Source organism: Geospiza fortis, unplaced genomic scaffold, assembly GCF_000277835.1.
Source record: "Geospiza fortis unplaced genomic scaffold, GeoFor_1.0 scaffold41, whole genome shotgun sequence".
Taxonomy (NCBI): Eukaryota; Metazoa; Chordata; class Aves; order Passeriformes; family Thraupidae; genus Geospiza; species Geospiza fortis.
The window spans coordinates 9,742,945-9,762,685 of record NW_005054299.1 but is presented as its reverse complement, the minus strand read 5'-3'; the positions used below and the strand labels follow the sequence as shown (position 1 = coordinate 9,762,685).

The 19,741-nt window shown below is 40.8% G+C and overlaps 1 protein-coding gene across 1 annotated transcript in view; it reads left to right on the top strand.

Moving 5' to 3' along the window:
• The window catches only part of PLB1 (phospholipase B1), a 77,527-nt gene that overhangs the window by 46,109 nt on the left and 11,677 nt on the right, over positions 1-19,741 (top strand). The window contains exons 37-51 of the mRNA XM_014308777.2: positions 1,749-1,800; positions 1,939-2,019; positions 3,112-3,177; positions 3,607-3,707; positions 4,525-4,606; positions 5,037-5,141; positions 6,759-6,854; positions 7,943-8,014; positions 9,590-9,661; positions 11,829-11,889; positions 12,589-12,647; positions 15,080-15,138; positions 16,303-16,346; positions 17,575-17,674; positions 19,066-19,117. Coding sequence (XP_014164252.2) covers positions 1,749-1,800; positions 1,939-2,019; positions 3,112-3,177; positions 3,607-3,707; positions 4,525-4,606; positions 5,037-5,141; positions 6,759-6,854; positions 7,943-8,014; positions 9,590-9,661; positions 11,829-11,889; positions 12,589-12,647; positions 15,080-15,138; positions 16,303-16,346; positions 17,575-17,674; positions 19,066-19,117 — 1,102 coding nt within the window. The remainder of the gene's footprint in view (positions 1-1,748; positions 1,801-1,938; positions 2,020-3,111; positions 3,178-3,606; positions 3,708-4,524; positions 4,607-5,036; positions 5,142-6,758; positions 6,855-7,942; positions 8,015-9,589; positions 9,662-11,828; positions 11,890-12,588; positions 12,648-15,079; positions 15,139-16,302; positions 16,347-17,574; positions 17,675-19,065; positions 19,118-19,741) is intronic.

The following is a 19,741-nucleotide window of genomic DNA, read 5'->3' as shown; positions in this document are numbered from 1 at the left end:
ACAGAACCAAGTGTGAAGGTTTCTTAAAATTAAATCCATGGCTGCTTTGAAGAGCTCTTTGTTGAACTAGATGAAAATGTAGTAATGTAGGTCTCATACAGCAAAATGTTCCTAAGCCTATCTGCATTCATTGCCAAAGTGTTTAAGTACATGATAGAGTTGAGGATAGATATGAATAATGTTGCTGAAGCAGAGCCTGGCTGAGGTCTCTAATTTCAAGAATTTAACAGTGAGAGGAGAAAACAGGTGTCAGGAATTGTGAATATCTGTATTTCCAATTAGCAAACTGTTTCCATTGGTCAAGATCTAAATTTGGTTGAAACTGCAGCTGAGGGATGGATCATTGCTGGCACTACTTCATTCAAGATATTATTGGATCTTGCTGTGTGCATTGGCTCAGGATGCATCAGCACCTCACTGACTGTAGGAGAAATCAAATATGCTGTGGACTGTCAGATCAATATGTGGTGTTTTCCTCTGTGTCAGTATTGTAGATGATGTCTAGCTAAGGGGTTTCCACAGTAAGAGCAGAAGAAAACTGTGACCACTTGTGGCTTATGATAACTTTGGGATATAAATAAGTAGGTTATGACATTGGACAAGGGTAATGGTGATAAGAACTACTACATGCACACAGTGCACAAGCAGATATATGACAGGGCTCGTTCCTCAGCAGATGCTCCCATGCCAGTGTTAGATCAGTATTCAGCTGGACAAGGGTGGTGAGAGACCTCTCTTTTTCCTACAGTAAACAAAGCCTTGCAAAGGAGACCTAAACTCTGGTTGCCATACAAAACAAGTGTCATGCTTATTAATGTCAGCTGATATGCTCCCAGAAATGACAGACAGCCAGTGTCTTTAACAAGAGCCTGGAGGGAGATGCAGCTCATTCTGAACCACAGACCTGCCTGGTCAATGCTTTCTGACCTCGTTCTCTTCTCTTCCCTGTGCATATTTGAAGACCAGTCTGTCAGGGCAAATAAAACTGAAGCACTCAGCCTACGTAACACAAAGCTCATTGCACTTTAGATATCTATCTATCTATATATATCTATCCTATATATCTATCTTATCCTATCTATCCTATCTGTCTGTGTGTATATATATGCACAGAAAAAGGAGAAAGAGAGTACTTGCCTGGCTTTTGGAAAACAGCAAGGCTGTCATCTTAATTTGTCTGAGTAACCTGGAAGGTTTCTTGGATTTTTAATTACCCTGGAAAAGTTGTGTACACATAGTGTACAGTTATGTGCTGTAGGTGCAAGCTCCAAAAATGAGGAGGGTGTGCACAGTGAGCTCTGAAACCTATGTTTTTCAGGGACATGTTGCTCAAGAGGTCAGCTAAGTATTGGGACTGGGGATTCCTGTGTTTTAGTCTACAAGGAATAGGTTGACAGCAGCTTAGCTCTACAGAGGCCCTCTGCATACAACTGTTGCCATATTTGGCTTTTCAGCTGTTTTAGGTGCTAAGCACTGTAATAGGAGCTGAACTTACAGTTCCAGATTAATTACTGAACTTGAGTAAAATCTGTATTCATCCATAATATAACATAAGCAAGTTTGATTTAATGTTGATTTTATTACCAAGATATGAACCTGTAATTTGATCACAGCAACATGAGTATTGTACTGTGTCCTCACTCAGCCTTTCTGATATCTGTCAACTTGATTTAAGATGTCTGAAGCATGGTAATGTTGATCTCTCAATACAGGTGTTACTTTCACTCACTAGTTCTCCTTCTTTCCAGGCACTTGCCAGCCCAAGCAAGAAGTCTTGTGAGTCTTATGAAAACTGATCAGGTAAGTTGTCTGGGACCCCTTCAAACTTACAGTATGAATAGGCATTGCTTCACACAGCAGATGCACCTGCAATGACACCACGTGCATATCACAAAGGTAAAGAAATTCAGACTCATTATTTTCTTCTTTATTGCACAGAGAATTGACTTCAGTGCTGACTGGAAGCTCATAACAGTGCACATTGGAGCCAACGATCTGTGCATCTATTGCAAAGACCCTGTGAGTAGTGACACTGGTTATCTCCAGCTGTGCTGTCAGTGCAGAAACACCTCAAGGGAAACCATAAAGCCTTCACAGACATAACATGAGTTATACATGGGCTGCTGTATGTTTTGACTGGGGTTGTTGCTGGCAATCCCCTGATATAAAAAGGTACCAGCAGCAGAGTAGGATGGTTTTGTTTTCTCTGGCTTACTCCAGGATGAGAACCACTGCTTTGACTACTGTTTTTTGACCATAAGCAAAAAAGGGAAGGGAAGAAACGCCTCACTCCTCTGATGTGGTAACTGCTCTGCTCTAGCTTGGCCTCTTTAGACATCCAAGAATGGCAGTGGTAGTTCAAAGGGGTGCCACCCTACAATTGTCATCACACCATAACTCACAGTGTGGGGAGGTGCTAGGACTGCTGAGGTGTATATACGAGGGGAGTTGCTGCAGTCTTATTTGAATGTTATGCTTCTCTGGATTGTGGAGAAGCCTTTAGGGCTGCCATAAGGAGGTCATGGGAGCTGAGTGGGCAGGCAACAGGGAGAGGCCACCTTTCACTGCCAGCTCTCACTCTATTGCCTTTAATATGCTCATTTCTTATGAGCATTTTCAATTCTCCTGCAACCCCTTGTGCTTTAGAAATGTGCTTCTTCTGCAGGAGCCTTGCTAGGCTTCTTTGCTGCTGCTGCTGCCAAGTTTTATAGCCTTATTTATAGCTATGACCTTGACTAGCAATGATTTCACATAATTTTATGAGAGCTTATCAGCTGGCTGTGAGCATGCTTGTGGCTGCTTGGTTTATGCTGTTCAGCATGCATTCAGATTGGGTTCCTTCCTGCATTTTTACATGAAGGGCCCAGTGGATTTGGGTTAAATATGCTGCTAATCAACAAGGTTTATTTTAAATCCAAAATTTCACCAAGCCTCCCTATGTTTGGGATTAATTGCTATCTTAAAATCCCCAGTCTCTAGGAAGAACCAAGAACATTCTACTGACCACTGTGTTGTAGGGCAGAAAAGGAAGTGAGTTAATGTGATTCTTCTGCCTCCCAACCTAAATTCCTTGTGTCTCCATTTGACAGTAATCTGTTCTGTTTCTATCAGGATCACTACTCATCTGGGAATTACATCAAAAGGATTCAAGAAACTCTTGATATTCTGCACAAGGAGGCAAGTACTATGAAATTATCCCAGCATTCTAGCTCACACTGAGACATGACTGACTGATGCTAGCTCTTCTGTTGCTTTGATTTTTTGTTGTTTTTTTTTTGTTTTGTTTTTTTTTTTTTTTTTCATTCTGGTACAAAACATATGCTGTTGACTTGTACAAAAAACATTTCCTTTTGTTTTGTCTTGTATATCTGCAGTAGTGAGATGCAGTCTGAAATGACATATAGTAACAATGAGCTATGGTTTGGGGAAAAAAAATAAAAAGCTGATTTGGGGGAGTTTGTTGCTTTTTCAATCTTGTTAATTTTTTTATCCTTCCGGTGATGGAGAAAGGGAAGTGGTGTCAAATGGGTGGACTTTGGGGTAAAATAAATACACTGTGGGCTGTGTAACCAGCCATTTTCTTCTAAACCAAACCTTACCTTTCAGGTTCCAAAAGCTTTAGTAAGTCTGGTTGATGTGGCGGACATCACCGTTCTGAGACAGTTATTTGTGGACCCTTCAGTTCAGTGCCCCACTTACTTGGCAGAGTAAGGCTTGTTTGACTTTCTTTTGTCCTGTTTGTGTTCTTATTTTGTGCTTCTCTCATAATTTGAACTGATGTTTAAAGGTAGCAGCACAGTCCTGTGGACTTCCTTCCCATGCAGTGCTGACATCACCCTGCCTGATGGCATTTCCTTCTCTTGGCTTTGACCTGTTTGCCATATCTAGAACTGTACATAATATATACCTCAGAGGCTAGGGTTAAAGTTACTGAAACAGGGTTCTTCAAGATGGGGTTGAAGTGCACAAACATTTAGATTTGCAGGCCTTTTTTTGTGATATTTTTGAGGAGTAGACAAGTTTCCCCTGTTTCAGAGTCTTTAGTGCAATGGATAATTTGCATTCTTTGCTGACCTTTCAGAGAGAGACAAATTCTCTGTCTTGGGAATGCAAAAGGAATTGTTGATTGGAATGGTGTCAGCTCAGAAGTAAAACAGGCAGTACATTTCAAAATACTGTTTTCTAGTTCCCCAGGAGCTCTGGTGTGCACTTCTGCCAGTCTTCAGGGTCTTTGGATGCCAGGGTGAAATTAATGAAACAAACTACACAGTGTGCACAACTTTGATATATCTGGGTGTGAAACCAAAATTACTTAAAGTAGTATCATTCATGTGCGGCATAAAATAAGATTAAGGTTTGAAATTACAATAGCAAGGACAATAAGATGTTTTCACAAAAAACGTGATTGTACAGATTCCCTTATTACATCCATGTCGTGAAGGTATTGCTTGACAAAGGGTGGTCTCTGCATTATAAGATGTTAACTCTCTTTGTTCCTGTTTTCTCTTCTGACCTCCCCCACAGTTATCTGTGTAGCTGTGTTCTCACAGGAGAAGAAAACTCAGAAAATTTCACAATGGTGAGAGATGCCATCAAAGCTTACCAGGTATGACTGTTAAGAGTGGTACAGTTACTTTATTTCCAGTAGAGGTGAGCTCTTGATTACCTAGCAACATATCATATCTGGGTTTTACCCAAACTATGAACTCAGCAAGAACTCATTTAATGCTATCCAAACCTATCATGTAACCAAAACTAGCACCGGAGGTCTTCAGAAAAATGATGTTTCCTAGTAGAGATTAGTTGGTGGGAGTTTAGTCACCAAAACCCTGTCCCTGACAAACAGTTTCAGCATTGTGTTCCAGCCTTCTCAGCCCCTTTGCAGCATCTCAGCCTTCTTTTGCCAATGGCTGTGGCTATTTAAGTTCACGAGTAAAACTTCCTTTTGATTCCAGCGCTTTCAGAAAATGCAAACAAAGAAAATAGTTATGATGCAGAGATGTTGAAGTATTGCTAGTGTTTTTTCTTTCTTGCAGCTTGGCATTCAGGGACTGATAGAGTCTGGCAGATATGACACTCATGAAAATTTCACAGTCGTCATCCAGCCTTTCCTCCAAAATCTGAAGGTTCCTCTTGATCAGGTATGATCTAAAGGTGATTTCTGCATTTAAAGGACTAAGGATGGGTATCTTACCTATAGAGACTATATTCAAAATAGTTTCATTTTGTTCTGTGCTTTTCTTATAAGAAGTTGCTGATTTTTGGTATAGTACGACAGATTTCTTCATATAGTAAGCAGTTCTTAGTTTTATGTATTGTTCTGTCAATATCAATTGCTGTTTTGGAAACTGAGTCAAAACTTGATTTAAGAGGTGTGTTTGTGTATGTTCTTTGAAGTACATAAATATTTTTCTTCCTGAAAATACAACATGATTAATAAAAGACCAAGTTATTAAGTTGCACTTCCTAAAGCAACATAGCTGCATTGCTCGGTGAGGACTATGGCATCAGCTCCCCTTTATGTCACATAATTCATATTTCTGTGGCTGACAGAAAGAGAACTTTACCTAGGATCTCATGGAAGTAGTTTTATGTAGTTCATATGTTGATGTATATCTCAGTTCCTGGAAGGGCAAGTTCCAGTAACTGTAAATCCAGGAAAATACTCAAACTTTCACTAGAGGTGAAACTATTTTCATATGTATCTGGAGCTGAGAAGAGATGGAGCAAAATATTGAGTGGGGATTGCTCTGGCATAATTGAACTCTGGCATAATTGAACTAAGGTGCTACTATGGAAAAATTTGCTTCACAGGCCTCCTTTGTTTTGTTTGGGTGAAGCCTTTTGTTTGTGCGTGAAGCTGGTGCCCATGAGAAGTCATCCGTAAGGATTTTGGTACTGAGGGTAGGGAATACAGAAATAAAACCAGAAGAAGCAAAATATTTCTGAACTTTTTTTGTAGTCTCACAAGCATTAGTTCAGATTTTAAGAAGTTCAGGATGCTCTTTCAATTTCTTATCTCACACAACATTCAGATGTTCCTGAACTCAAAACTCTGTCTCTAAATATGGCAAAAGATATGATGCTAATTTTGGTAGTAGTCCTCTAAAAATCAAGTCCAACCACACTGAAAAGACCTGTTGAAGGTTTGAGGAAGAACTGCTCTGAACAAAAATAGTTGTTTCAGTCATGTGTGACCCTAATCTCAGTATTCATGTGACAGACAAATTTCCAAACTCCATTTCTTCCAGATCCTCCAGTCGCTGTATTAACCCTGCATTAAAGTACAGTTTTGTTTAGAAAGGAGACTGCTCTGGTGCGCTTGGTCAGACTGGCTGCTTTCCACCAAACACTTACTTGCTTCTTGATCCTTTCAAAACTCACAGCTTTGCAGGAGGCACTGTAGAGCATAATGCTGCCTGCGGTTCCAGTTGTAATGACAACTGGAACCAGGGAGAGGAACTCATTGCAGAACTTGAAGAGGAACTGTACCCATAATTGAAAATTGTGGTTTTACTGCTTCTGGGTGGATCTGCCCATGGAGGCAAATAATCATCTCTAGCTTAGTGTTCTGGTAGTTCATGGGTCTGCTGAAGTACAGTTTGTGTTGCCAGATAATGGGAGCCTTTCTGCAATGGAGTAGGGAGAGCAAGTAGCATGGATCTCTCTTTACTAGTTCTGATTTGGCCTCAGCAACTCCAAATTGAAGGTGTGGGGATTTTTCTACGCTCATATGTCCTTTATGCTTTTATTTGTAGAAAGAGAAACCAGATGTCTCCTACTTTTCTCCTGACTGCTTCCATCCAAGCCAGAAAGGCCATTCTCAGCTTGCCAGGGCTCTGTGGAATGCTGTGGTAAGGTTACAGGCTCTGCATACAGTGAGATCTTCACCTAGACCTGACTGTCATTAAAACATCTCTGTAATAAGCATTGCAATTAAGGCCTGAATAACTCTGGACCTTGTGTTTGCCTCTCCTTAACTATTTAAATACCCTCTGGCTTTGGCACTGCTCTCTGCCTAGAACCTCTTGGTTCTTAAAGTGTGTGGCGAGGAGAGGGGTGCTCCAAGTGCATGATCACAGTCACAGAGGACTTCAAGTCCTCTTCATCTGTGTTTATGCAGGGCAGAATAGCATTTAATAAGGATGATGTTTCTATGGGCTGCTATGGGAAACCACCAAATAAAGGATTGTAACTGCATCTGTCAATTTAAAACAGATTACTTAGACATTTGTTTTAAATCCCTGTGTTGTTAATGTCTCATTAGGAATTAAAGTGGCTTTAATTCAGTTCAGTTTTACTACTTTTGGAAATGAGTTAAGCTCAATAAAGATGAGTCACTAAAGATTGCTTAAGCAAACCCATTTTACTTAGCATTGCAGTGCAGGAGTACCCAGCAGTCAGAGGCAGTATCTTGGACCCTGAATAGTAACTTCCATATACTTTGGATTAATATTTTAACAGCTGACATGATTGCTTGCAATCATCAAGCAGTACCTCTAATTAGATTTGGTATTCTCTTCTACACATAAACAACCTTTTGTTGGAGATGCCATCATGCAGCTTAGCTATAAAAAATTGAGGGACTCTTAATGTCTTTTGTGCAAGAGAAGAAAGTTTATGACCTTGCCTTCTGGCAAAATTCCAAGGTACTTCATGTGCCTGCCAAAATCCTCCAGGAGTTTAAACTGATCCACTGTAGCTTTCCACTTCCCATTTTAAGCTTCTTTCTAGAGCTGCTCTTTTGTTTTGCGGTTGCCATGTTCTTTCTGAGAAGTAGATGCATTTCAGCCTTGGCTGTAAATCTAGGTCTGTGAATACAGGTACCTTTATATAGATTTGAAAGGCATATTTATATTGGAGTTTTTAAATTAGAATTGTTTTACAAATTTAAGATGAGCTGACATGGTTAAAAAATATGTTCTTTTGTCTTTGTTTCCAGTTACAGCCTGTGGGCCAGAAAGCTGACTCATTTGATTTCTCAGCTGACATCGTCCTTGGCTGTCCAGCTCAGGTAAACATACCCACATTTTGGAAGCTGGCTGTCAGGAGGCTGTACTGCTTGTGCTTGTTGCAGAGAGCAGGGATTTGGTCTATCTGGAATAAGCTTACTTAGAGCTTTGTTCTGTTTACTCCTGAGAGAGCAGATGTTCTCATATACCTGCGCTGGTGTCCCATGGCCACTTTGCTGTGCAGTGAATACTGACTGACAGCATGATGATTGGTGTGTTTGCAGTTGCAGCAGATGTTCTTCTTTGTTGTTTGTGAAGTACAGAGGCAGCTCAAGCAGCAAACAACAGAACATGCTGCATTAACTTTCCCATCAGAATCAATGAGGTTTGGGCACCACAGCAGCTTTGAAAACCCAGAATCTGTCATGTCTTGGATTAGTGTCAAGTTGGCTTTCCTGGCCTGACCCATAAGAGGAATACTTCAGACTCTTTGGAAGCTGCTTCTGCAGTTACACAACAAGCTGCTGAACTTGCAGGACAGTTGCTAGGTACCAGCACGTGGAAATGACTGCTGCAGGCAGCAGTAACTGGCTCCCTTTCTTCAGCAATTTCAACAAGAAGGCCAAAGAACTGAACAGATCAGGGAGCTGAGTTCTCTTAGGTCTGGAGGCAGGCATTCAAGTTATGCACGAGGCTTTTGTCCATATTGTGTCCATCCTATCAGACAAGGAAAATCTTCTGAGTTATTAACCAGCATATTTCAGAAGTCCTCTGATTTGCTCAAAATGATCTTGCTTCATTTACCCAGCATTCTTTCCAAGCAGCTTAAATGAACAACTTCAGCGCCAAATAATGTGGATTTTATACTTCCCCTTCCTTCCCTCTTATTCAAAGATGTTGCTTTTCAGAAGTAGGCAAAGAAAAGTTTTATATCCCTTGAAAAGATATATGGCCATTTTTTTTGCAGAAATGGCGAGCCTTTAGTAAGCCTAAATGCAATGAAAAGGTCATTGATAGAAGTGCCAGTAGCCATGGAAAATTATTTGTTTTGAGGCAACTTTAAGTACCATAAAAACCTGCCTTCTAATTTTAGTGCTTTTAAAGACTTCTCTATGCAGATGCTGGAGCTTCTCTTGACTGAGGTAAGTGAACTTCCAGGTGAATTTTTTCAGCCTGTATGATGTGCATGTCTTCCTGAATGCATGCTGCATTAGTAGAGGACAAAAATAACAATGAAATTTCTGCAGCCTCCCTTGGAGGGAAGAATGATCTTTTCAGTAAGCAATCTTTCAACTCCCTGCTGCTGACACAGAAGATCTGCCCAGGTTTGTCTGGATTCTACATAAGCACCTTTTGAAAGGACTGAACTTCTAATAAGGTCTAATTTGGAATGTTAGGAGAGGAAAATATTAAACTGCAATTGGCATCTGGTGCATGTAATTTTTGTCCTAAGGTACTAAACACAAATTTTATTAATTTAAGGAAGAAGAATGTTTCAAAGTCCAGATTCCAATTTTATATTTTAGGCAATTACTTTCTTGGTCATATGATACCTTGATATCGCTTGCTATAGTTTGTGCCATGTGCTTATTGCCCAATTTCTCTTATTTCTCTTATTTTGTTTCCTCTTTCTCCAGAACAGTCCCTTCCTGGGAACTTACAGGAATAGCAACTACACACCTGTAGAGCCCACTAGAGAGCCAATAGAGGTAATTGTTGCACCTTTTCTGCATTTTAGGCAAACTATGTAAAGCTGCATCTTGTCTTGTAACACATAATCCTGAATTTATAGATTATGTAAGCTATTACCAGTTTTTGGAAAGAGAATTCTACCTTGCATTACGCTTTTCATTGTGTAAATAAATGCTTTCTTAAAAGCCAAACAAAATTAATTAAATTAATGGTGCAATTGTATCAAAACTGTAACCAAAGTAAGTAACCTGGAATGCACAATTAATTCAGATAACAAGTTCCTCACAGATGGAGAAACTATTTTAGAATCCTGGCCCCCAAATAATCTGAGGAAGGTTTAGATTTTCTCCTCTGGAGGCACTGTTCTTTGTTGCATTCAAGTAAGCTTAACCTGTAGAGGGCAGTCACTTTTACATATTGGATGTGTGACCCTATACAAAGGTGATAGGAATCCCATTTTCAAAGGGACCTAATTTCCACCATGACTGAGCAACCGTCATGAGGCATGTTCAATAAACTGCAGAAACAAATATTGTGTGTAGGACTTGAAGAAATGGTGCAGTTATTTGCTTGGCAGTCAAAATGGACTGGGCTAGTTTGGCATACTGGGGGTGCTCATGACTAACCCAATTATCAAAGTCTTTGTGTGCCATGATGGTCACAAAGAACAGCAGTTATTATCTTAGCAAGTCATGGATTGCAGGACTGATATGGGATTTTTATCTGTAGAGCTAGAGTTATGCTTTAATATGTAATTCCACTGAATCTCAACAGTAGCAGCTTTTGAAGTGATAAAGGAAAGAAGTAGAGAGAGTAAAGCAACACTTTCTGATCTAAAATAATCCTATATGTCCTTTCTAGCCTCTGCAACCAGACTGTAGTAGTTGATAGTGGAGCATATTCCAACATCTTTTTGCAGGAACAGATGAATTTGTTGAGATGTTTTTTAACAGCAGCCATGTTTTCTGAAGATCACTGGTCTATGTAGTTTTACTCTGGTAGGATTGTGCAGTCACAGAATAATTGAGGTTGGAAGGGACCTCAGGACATCCCTGGCCTGATCTGCTTCTAGCAGGGTTGGCCTTTTGATCTGTGTACACAGCTGTCGTTGCTCCTGCAAGGGCTGGCCACTGTAACAATTTTAGTTTTTCCCTTGCTGCCTTCTTGGCTAATATGGCTGCTTGTTACCAAAAAGCATGGGGAGACATTCATCAACTCTCTCTGCTGGTGAACTAAGGTGTTCTACAATGTGTGTTTGATTCAATGTCTTCAATTGGTAGAATTTAGGTGACATATTAAATATTATGTCACCTAAAAATATATGGTAAAGTACAATTATTTAGAACCTAACAGTTTTCTTTACTGGAACTTTTAAAGCTTTGAAGTTTTTTCAAATTTTATATTCAGTAAAAACAATCCATTGTTGAAAGTTTCTAGGGAAAGAATAGGTTCCTAGCAAAGTATATTGGAAACAATAATATAATAATAGAATATATAAGGTTCTTCCAATGCTTGACCACTCTTTCAGGGAGGAAATTTTTTCTAATATCCGACCTGAATCCTGGTGCAACATGAGTCCATTTGCCCTTGTTCCTTCACTGGTTGCCTGGGAGAAGAGACAGACTCGTGCATTGTCGCACCTCCTTTCACACAGTGGGAGAGTGATAAAGTCATTCCTGAGCCTCCTTTTTTCCAGGCTAAACAACTCCAGTTCCCTCAACTGCTCTTCTTGGGACTTATGTTCAAGCCCTTTATCAGCTAATATAATAATACATTAATAATATAATACATTAGTATAACATAATAACTTTGCAGGAGATTTTATTGTTGATCTTTATTTGCTTTTACATCTGTCATCTTTTGAGATAGAGCAAGACTTCAAACCTGGAGACCCTACAGTGCAGGTCAGGGGCAAAATTTGTAGGCAGTGGAGAGGGAAATATAAGATGAAATGTTTTGCCTTTGGAAGAGTTTTATGCTTTGGCTAGAGAATGTCCCCAGAAGTGATGATTGTTTGGATAGTGTTCCACAAAGAAGTGTAAAAGACTGTTGAGCTACATAGGCACCAAACTAGGATCTATGTTTTAACTTCGTTTTGCCCTACATTGTACAACTAAACCATACATGAATTCCACATTTTCTTTTAGCTACAAGATGAAACAATTTTGTAATTTCTCATTTCAGAACTGGGGCAGTGAACTGTCATGTCCTGGTCATACTCCATCCAGTCCTGTCCCAACATCAGGTGAGAAAGAACTCCTAACCAAAAATCATGCATAAGAAAAACTTCATCTTTTGTTTCTAAAAGCAATAAGATGTTGAAATTGCACATCCTCAATGGAAAGTAAACAATAAAAGCTGATATATTTAGCAGCAAAGGGAAGAAGTCTGTCTTGCCATTCTCAGTGAATTCTACATGACAGCAGGTATGTCTCTGTGGATAAATGTGATCACATTTATTGTATGCATGTATCTTATACATCATTCATCATACAGCAACGTGGCAGGTTAAAATTGCCCAGGAGGGTTAGTGACTTAGCAAGCTGGAATGTGCTCTGATAAGCAGTGCAGTGCAAGTGCTGTGTGCAGTTTGAAGATTTTATTGGGGGATATTTAATAGGAAATACTGATCTATGACCCAGACCTATAAGTCAATTAAAAAAGATCGAATGTATGCATCTGTAAACACATCTAATCTGTTTTCATTTTTACCTAAGCTGTTTTAAGTTCCATTTCTTTCCATGTTAGTGTAATGCACTGTTGCAAGCAAAGGCAAGAATTTACACATTTTGCCTAGGTGGCACACAGAACCTGAAGCTTTTTCTACCTTAAAAATCTGCAAAAATGCCATCAGATTGGAACCTAAGACTTGCATGTTTATTCTATTAGACAGTATTATGTCAGTTGTTGGTAATCCTGCTTTTATTCTCCTACTGCTTTTTAGTCCATGAGCTACGGCCTGCTGACATCAAAGCCATTGGAGCACTTGGAGATTCCCTGACTGTGAGTACTGCTGGATTCACATGTTTACAATGAGAAGAGCAGTTGTCAATTTCTACCCAGACGTTGTCACGTCAGGCATCATCAGATAGAAAGCAAATTTCTTTGGCTTGGCAAAGCAAAACTCATCTACCTGGTTCCCTTTGCAAAGAAATAGCCTGAAGGGATATGAGTGACACTGGCAATTGTGTAATCCAGTAATGAATAGTTCAGGCCAGGACTGAAATGGGATCCCATTCTCTATTCCATACAGTTTATCCAAGTGTTTTTGAAAAGGGAAGTGTCTGTCTTATAGGATTAGTCTCATCTGACATGAAAAAAAAAAAAGAAGTGAAAGCAGTTGATATTTTTGAAGCAAGAAGACATTTTGCTGAAAACTCCCATGGAAATAATTGACTGCAAAATGAAGTGCTTCCCACTTGACATAATTCTGATACTTCTGTATTTCAGAGTTTTGCTTTCAGATTTTGCTTCCTGGGTTGCATTCCTAGAAGTTTTCCAGTTACAGCTGTGATGCATTTCAAGTACTAAGAAATGGAGGTTTAAAACAAAAAGTAGGCACAAAAATGGTCCCAGGGAAGAATAGCAGGGAATACTGCAGATCTGTACTGAAGTTTTCTGAGAAAAAGGTCTAGAATTACACAGCCCTGCAGAATTGTTCTGGCATGGGATGAAAGCAAACATTTGCGTCAACAGTTTCCATGAATTTTAACTCCTGCACTAAACCAGTGCTCATTCTAGCAGCTTCTGTTCCTGTTGAGTTCAGAGGGACTTGAAGGGTCTGAAGCCCTTAAATGATAATGGCTTATCTTACAGGCAGGTGTGCGTGTCTTCATTATGCATCATGCACCTTCTCATTAGCTCTGAACCTGATTTTGCTTGACCTGATGTAATCCTGGCTTTCCCTCTGCTGCAAAGCTTTCTCCCTCCTATCTGCTGCCATGGCTCTTAAAATTAATTGCTTTACTTCTTCCCCCTACATCAAATTCTAGGTATGTGCACTAGCCCATATCTCTTATTTTAAAAATATTAGTTCTTTTAATATATGAAATATCTCAGAAAGCCCTAGTCATAGACGCCAGATGCTTGAGGTCTCTGTCTCGAGCTGAGCAAGGCAGGTTCTCATAATGCCATTATTCATACAGTTCCTACCAGTTGCCACTGCCACAGCAAGGTGTGTTTGGGGGTTTTATTGAGTGATTTATTTGGGGGGGTCAGAAAAAGTGGCGGAGTGTTTACCACATGTGTGCACATACACCTCCCACAGCAGCCCCGTGCACTTCGTATGGGGTAACCATCCTTGGCACAGGGGGACTGCAGCAGCAAGGTCCCCCAAGGCATGGATTGTCCTCCTGGTACTCCTCACAAGATCCCTGAATGCAGCCAGTGTTTGTGCCTGAATTGGTGCCATGGCTTTTTGAAGAATACAAAAGTTGGTGACACCACTAAAAACCTGTAAAGCTGCAGAAGAACCCCTTCTCATGTTTACTGTCCTGAATGTGAGTCAGGGTGCTGACCTTGTTGGAGGTCTGTCCCCATCCTGTGAGCCACACAAATTCAGCACAGAGGTCTTTGTTCTGGTGGCTTTATGTATTTATTTAATTTTGAAGGAAATGAAAGTTCACAGTGCAGGAAGAAAGGCTGCCTTGATCTAGATACTGTTGGAGATTAATGAAACATTGAGCAATTTAGTCATGTCACTGGTTAGAATTCATCTGTCTGACTGCTCCAGCACAAATGCACAGTGAAAGGAGTAGACACACCAACATGCTTATCTATACTGGCAAAAAGAATCCTGTCTACACCTCATCAAGTCTGTGTGCTAAGTAGCAGACTGGATCCAGGAGAGGAAAAATGGATTGTACACCAAAGATTTGTTTTCTTGGCAGATTAAAAAGCAGCTTCTCTGATTTATGTACAGCTAAAACTGGATGGGGATTTTTCATCAGTGTTTGGGGCTTTTTTCATGGATTATTAAGACTCTCAAAATCATCTTTCTTCAGGAAATGCCAGAATGAAGCATTTTCCATCAGAAAAAAATCGAAAGAAATACAAAGCTGTTGATGTTAATCTGGGTTCCATTGGGTTGCTCAAGCAGTATGAGTAGCAGCTTTAAAGCCTTATGTCCTTGACCTTACAATCTGACATCCTCTGGCTGGACTACATCTCTGGTGCTCCATGGTCTGCTATCTAGATATGAGGGGAAGCACAGAAAACTGGAGTATGGGAGATGCAGGGCTGCCCACAGGCCAGCGTGTGGAATAAGGACACAGATCACTTATGCTAAAGCTGGGATGTTGCAAAAGCTTGGCTGGATACAGAGTAATGTTAAAAGGATGTTTCAGCACTTTCAAAACATGATGTCTATCTTACCTGAATTTGTAGGGCTTTTTTCCTTTTAGTATTTTATCAATTGTTATTTCCATCTTTTCCAGACTGCAGTAGGAGCCAGAGTACCAGACTTACAAACAGACTGGAGGGGACTATCATGGAGGTGAGAGAAAATGTTGGGGTTTTTTTCTCTGTTTTTGTGCACACAGTTAAAAGTATAGGTCACCTGGTTGTGTAATTACATCTTTGTATATGTAAATTCAGGGGAAGGATGCTGATGCAAGTATTGCTTGGTAAGGATTGGAGGAGTCAGGACTGGAAGAGAATAGATAGGAGTGATTCCTGGGGGGTGGGTTGTGTTTGTTTTTGTGGGCTTTTTCTTGCTTCTGTTTTTCTTTTTTTTTTGTGTGTGTGTATGTGTTAACCCAATCTGATTGTTACAGGCGTGGTCCTGTGTCACAGTACCTTTTAGCCTTCTGTCAGTCTCACTGGAGCTTTTTCAAAATGTTGCTGTGATTATCTACTGCAGTATGTAATGCTGGAAGGTCTGAGTGCGTGTGGGTTGGCATGACCGTGGCAAGAGCACTGCATACATACTCAGTGAAGATGTTCCAAACACCTTTGCTATTGCAAAGTGGGCAAACAATGCATGTCAGAGGGTGTGAAGCTCAATATCCATGCTAGAATAGAAGGAAACTGCCTGTTCCCTATGGACACACATATGGTTGATAAGTGTGTGGGTGTATACAGTGTCCTCTTTGCTCTTTCTTCATCCCTTTGCATGTGTCTGCAGGCATGGATACTTTCAGGAAGGGCTGCCACAAGTGGTGTGAGAGTGTGTTGGCTCTTCACACAGACAAGTTCTGAATGGTGAGGCAGAGGCTCTATGTAATTGGCATTGCAGCATTGCAAATAGGTAGTTAATGAATATTTAGTGCAGTCTCTCCTAAGCTTAACTGTGTGCAAATGTAGCTTCAGTGAGGTAACGTGGAGCAGCTTTAGTGAGGAAATATGCCTTTCTGTGGTTGGTATCCCAGCATGTCCAGATGAAAAATCAGCTCTCCCAATATGGTCTGTTCCCAGCCTGAAGGCATAGCTTCTATCTTAGCACTGCCTTGCTTTATTTAATGTGAGTTATCCCTTCACTACTTTCCCTGAATTCCTGTGGTTTATCTCCTTAGTCCTGTTTGAAGCAAGTATTTTTGGGAAGGGGGCGGGGGGGAGGTTGTTTTTTCCTTCTTGGGCTGCTACAACAACATGTGGTGACAGTAAGACAGATGGCTGCAGGATTAACCCTACTGGGTGATTTTGTTCTTTCCCTTTGTAGTATTGGGGGTGATGACACTCTGGAGATCCAGGCTACTTTACCCAGTGAGTATCCTAGAAAAGCAAAAGTTGGGTATTACACTGAAAGTGGTTTAAATAGATGCTAGGAAACATCTGGAAATGGTAACTCCTTGAAAACGGTGGGGATGTCCATCTGTTGTGGGTATAAGCAGTTCATGTGAGTGAGAGCTGAGATCCAGACTGGCCTGATTAGTGTAAAGTTGATTCAGCCCCTCCACATCACAGGACTTGTTTGTGATTGTATTGTCCTTTTGGCCAAAAGAATTAGGAGTAAGTGTGCTGAAGGTGACAGAAGTTCATGGCAGACCAGTTCCTCCCATGTTTTGTTTTGTGCTTTCCGGTGACTGACTAAGATCTGTGGACATATGAGGGTTTATGAAACAATTACCAGTCCATCTAGCCAAGATTGTTGACAAAGTTGTGATTCTTCCAGATGATTTAAAGTTGCTGCATAGCAGTGGGGAAAAAAAATCTAAAAGTACTATAAATTTTTGCCCTAGTGTTCTGTGTAATTGGGCCTGTAGTTGCCATAGAAACCATTAAGTGGTCAATGTGACAATAAATTGGAAGGCACTTGGTTTACAATGGCTACTCTATTTGTATGTGATCCACGCTGTGGAACACTTTGACAATACCTGACATTGTCAGTAAAAAATCTGATTTGCCTTGCCTTTGCCTTGTACCAGGCATATCACTGTCTTTGAAGAAAAACAGAAGGCACAATTCATTTATGCATTGTAAATGAGATTCTATAAAGAGGCCCCAGACAGCAGTACTATGGACACAGTAACAACAATAGTTTTCAGACATCATGCTTCCCCACTGAAAGTTTCAGTGAGATCTAGAAAAATGAAAAAAATTCACTTCTCTGCCGCAAGTATTATTATCTAGCCGGGGGAGTGGGAGGTAGAGGGCCATATTCAGGGCATCTGCTTCTGGTACGTGAAAGAAAGTAGCCATGAATAATCTGACAAATTCAAGACTGGTGATTTGCCCAAGATCCACCTATGCTTCTCCTGGGCCACCAGGCCCTGGTTCCTCAGGCCCATGGAGAGAAATAATGACAGTGATGAAATTTGGACAGTAACTAGAGTCTCCAAAGCAGGTGTGTCTCTAGTTCCTGTAAGTCATAGTGAATGAGGGGAAAACACAGGTCTGTATTCTTGCTACTGGATTGGCTCCTGCTTCTGCAGGGAGGCAACACTGCTGGCTGTACTGTGAATGGTTAAACACTGTGGTTTTTCCTTTTAAGACATCTTGAAGAAATTCAATCCAAACCTCTTTGGCTTCTCCACTGGCAGCTCTAAGGAAACAGCTGGATTCAACGTTGCAGAGAGAAACGCTGCAGCACGGTAAGGACAATCCCAAAGGAGTGAGAAGTGATGGACTGGCAGGTTACCTTTGAGATGCATGTCAGGGTTAAGGTAACGCTGGTGATCTGCTGGTACTCAGCATGTTTCTGTGATCTGATGCTTTCAATTGTGAGTTTCGGGAGTTTGGTTTTTTTTAATTCAATTCGGTATTTGGGGGATTTATTTGTTATCTTTTTCTTAATTTGACTCAAGCTTCCTTTCTTTATTGTATTTCTGCCCACAATTTTTGAACCCATGCCTTAGTTATGCTTCCTATTCAAGCAGTACCTTTTTCTGCCTAGTCTTTAGTGTACAGGTCCCTAATTCACTGTCAGGCAATATCTGTAATGAAGAAAAAATTCATGAGCATCTCTTTTATTCCTTGATTTCTAGAGAAGTGCCTGTAACTAACAAATAGAAGCCCACTTCTACCTTAATGGCATTAAAAATATTATCCCTGTTTGCAGTGCAAAGGGAAAAAAACAAAAAAAAAGGCAGCTGGGAAATAACTCCTTTCTCTTCCTGAAGAAAAAATCTTCTAGTCTGTTAACAACCAAAACATGTAAGAATTTGTATGGCTTACACTGTGCCTTCTCCATGGATATCAACAAAATTTGTTTCCAAAGCTTTTTGTGACACCTTTAACAACCTTTAAATCTGCTGCAAGAGAGATTTAGGATAACTGTCAAAGCCTGTATAGCTACTAAATATTTCATAGGTTCCCTGAGCAAAGCTGACTCAGTGTGATCAATATGGTTCTAGGAAGCCAAATAATGTAACTGCATTTGTGTAGTTGCTGGAGAGAGGCAGGTCTTATTAGCTCAAGCACAGTCTTTTTCTACTATATCAGGAGCTCATTTCCAGCTGGTGTCTCAGCATGGTTTGTGCTTTGGCCCGTGGATGTTGCATCCTGTCCAGAGCTGGACTGGGACTCTCAAGCCTGGCAGTCCCACAATGTAAGCACTCTCTTCCAGCCATAAGACAAGCCATAGGAATTTAGGGCCGGATCTGGAAGGCTGGTTAGGTGCCCAGCTTCTGTGTCAGCACCAAACTCCCCCACTAGATTTTTGAAGCCAGTTATGCAACTCAATGTCTCTGTGCATCTGGGCATTAGTGTTTTTTCCCAAACAAAATGTACCAAGGCCAAGTCTGAGATGGGAAGAACTCATACCAGTTGCCTGCCACTTGGCAGCCATCCCAGCTGAAGCCTTTTTGGATCAGATTATTCAATTGTGCAACTTGGTCCTTCAGTGTTTGCTCAGCCTTTTGAGGCATCGCTTTCCTTATTCTGATTTCTGCTGATCATGAGATCCCCTACAATAAGGAGTGGGGATCAAGAAGGTGACGTGCTTTTGGAGCACACATCTGAAATCTTCTGTTCTCTCCCCTAGTGACATGCCAGCCCAAGCACGTGCATTGGTGGAGCTGATGAGAAGCAGCTCGGTGAGTGGGATTTGGGCCACACCTCTGTGCTGCCGGGGTCTCTGGGAGATGTCTGTAATTAATGGGCTGCTTGAGACATGAAGAGTGCTTTACTGATGAAAGAAAAGTCCTTGTCTCTGCTGTGCTTTCCAAGATGAATGTGCCAGATGAATTATCCCTAATGTAGGCTGCAGTGCAGCCAGGAGATGTAAGGATGGTAGTGAGGAAGAGAAGAAATCTGAAGGTCTGGTGAGATCACAGTATTGCTTTGTTGAGCATCAGCCTTCAAAGTGAAGGTCATGAAGGCTGAGTGTAAAATTGCTGCAGCAGGTAGGTCTGCAGACCAACGTGAGTCACAATATCCACAATACTGGGAAGAGGGACTATGAAGTCTTTGCACGAGAAAAAGCCCTCTCAAAGTCTGGTTTTGAGCAGGCAAATAATTAATTAGTGACCAGAAACCCCAGGAATGGATGAATCTCTGTCACACTGTAATCTTTTAGAGAATCAGTAGGGGATCTAGCATTGTGGACCAGTCTGCTGTGCCAGCTCCACTGTGGGCAACAATGGGCATCAAAAGCAGGGAGGGGAAGAAATCTGAGAAACCCAAGGCTGCCCTGCTCTGAGTGTTGGCTGAATTTGAGT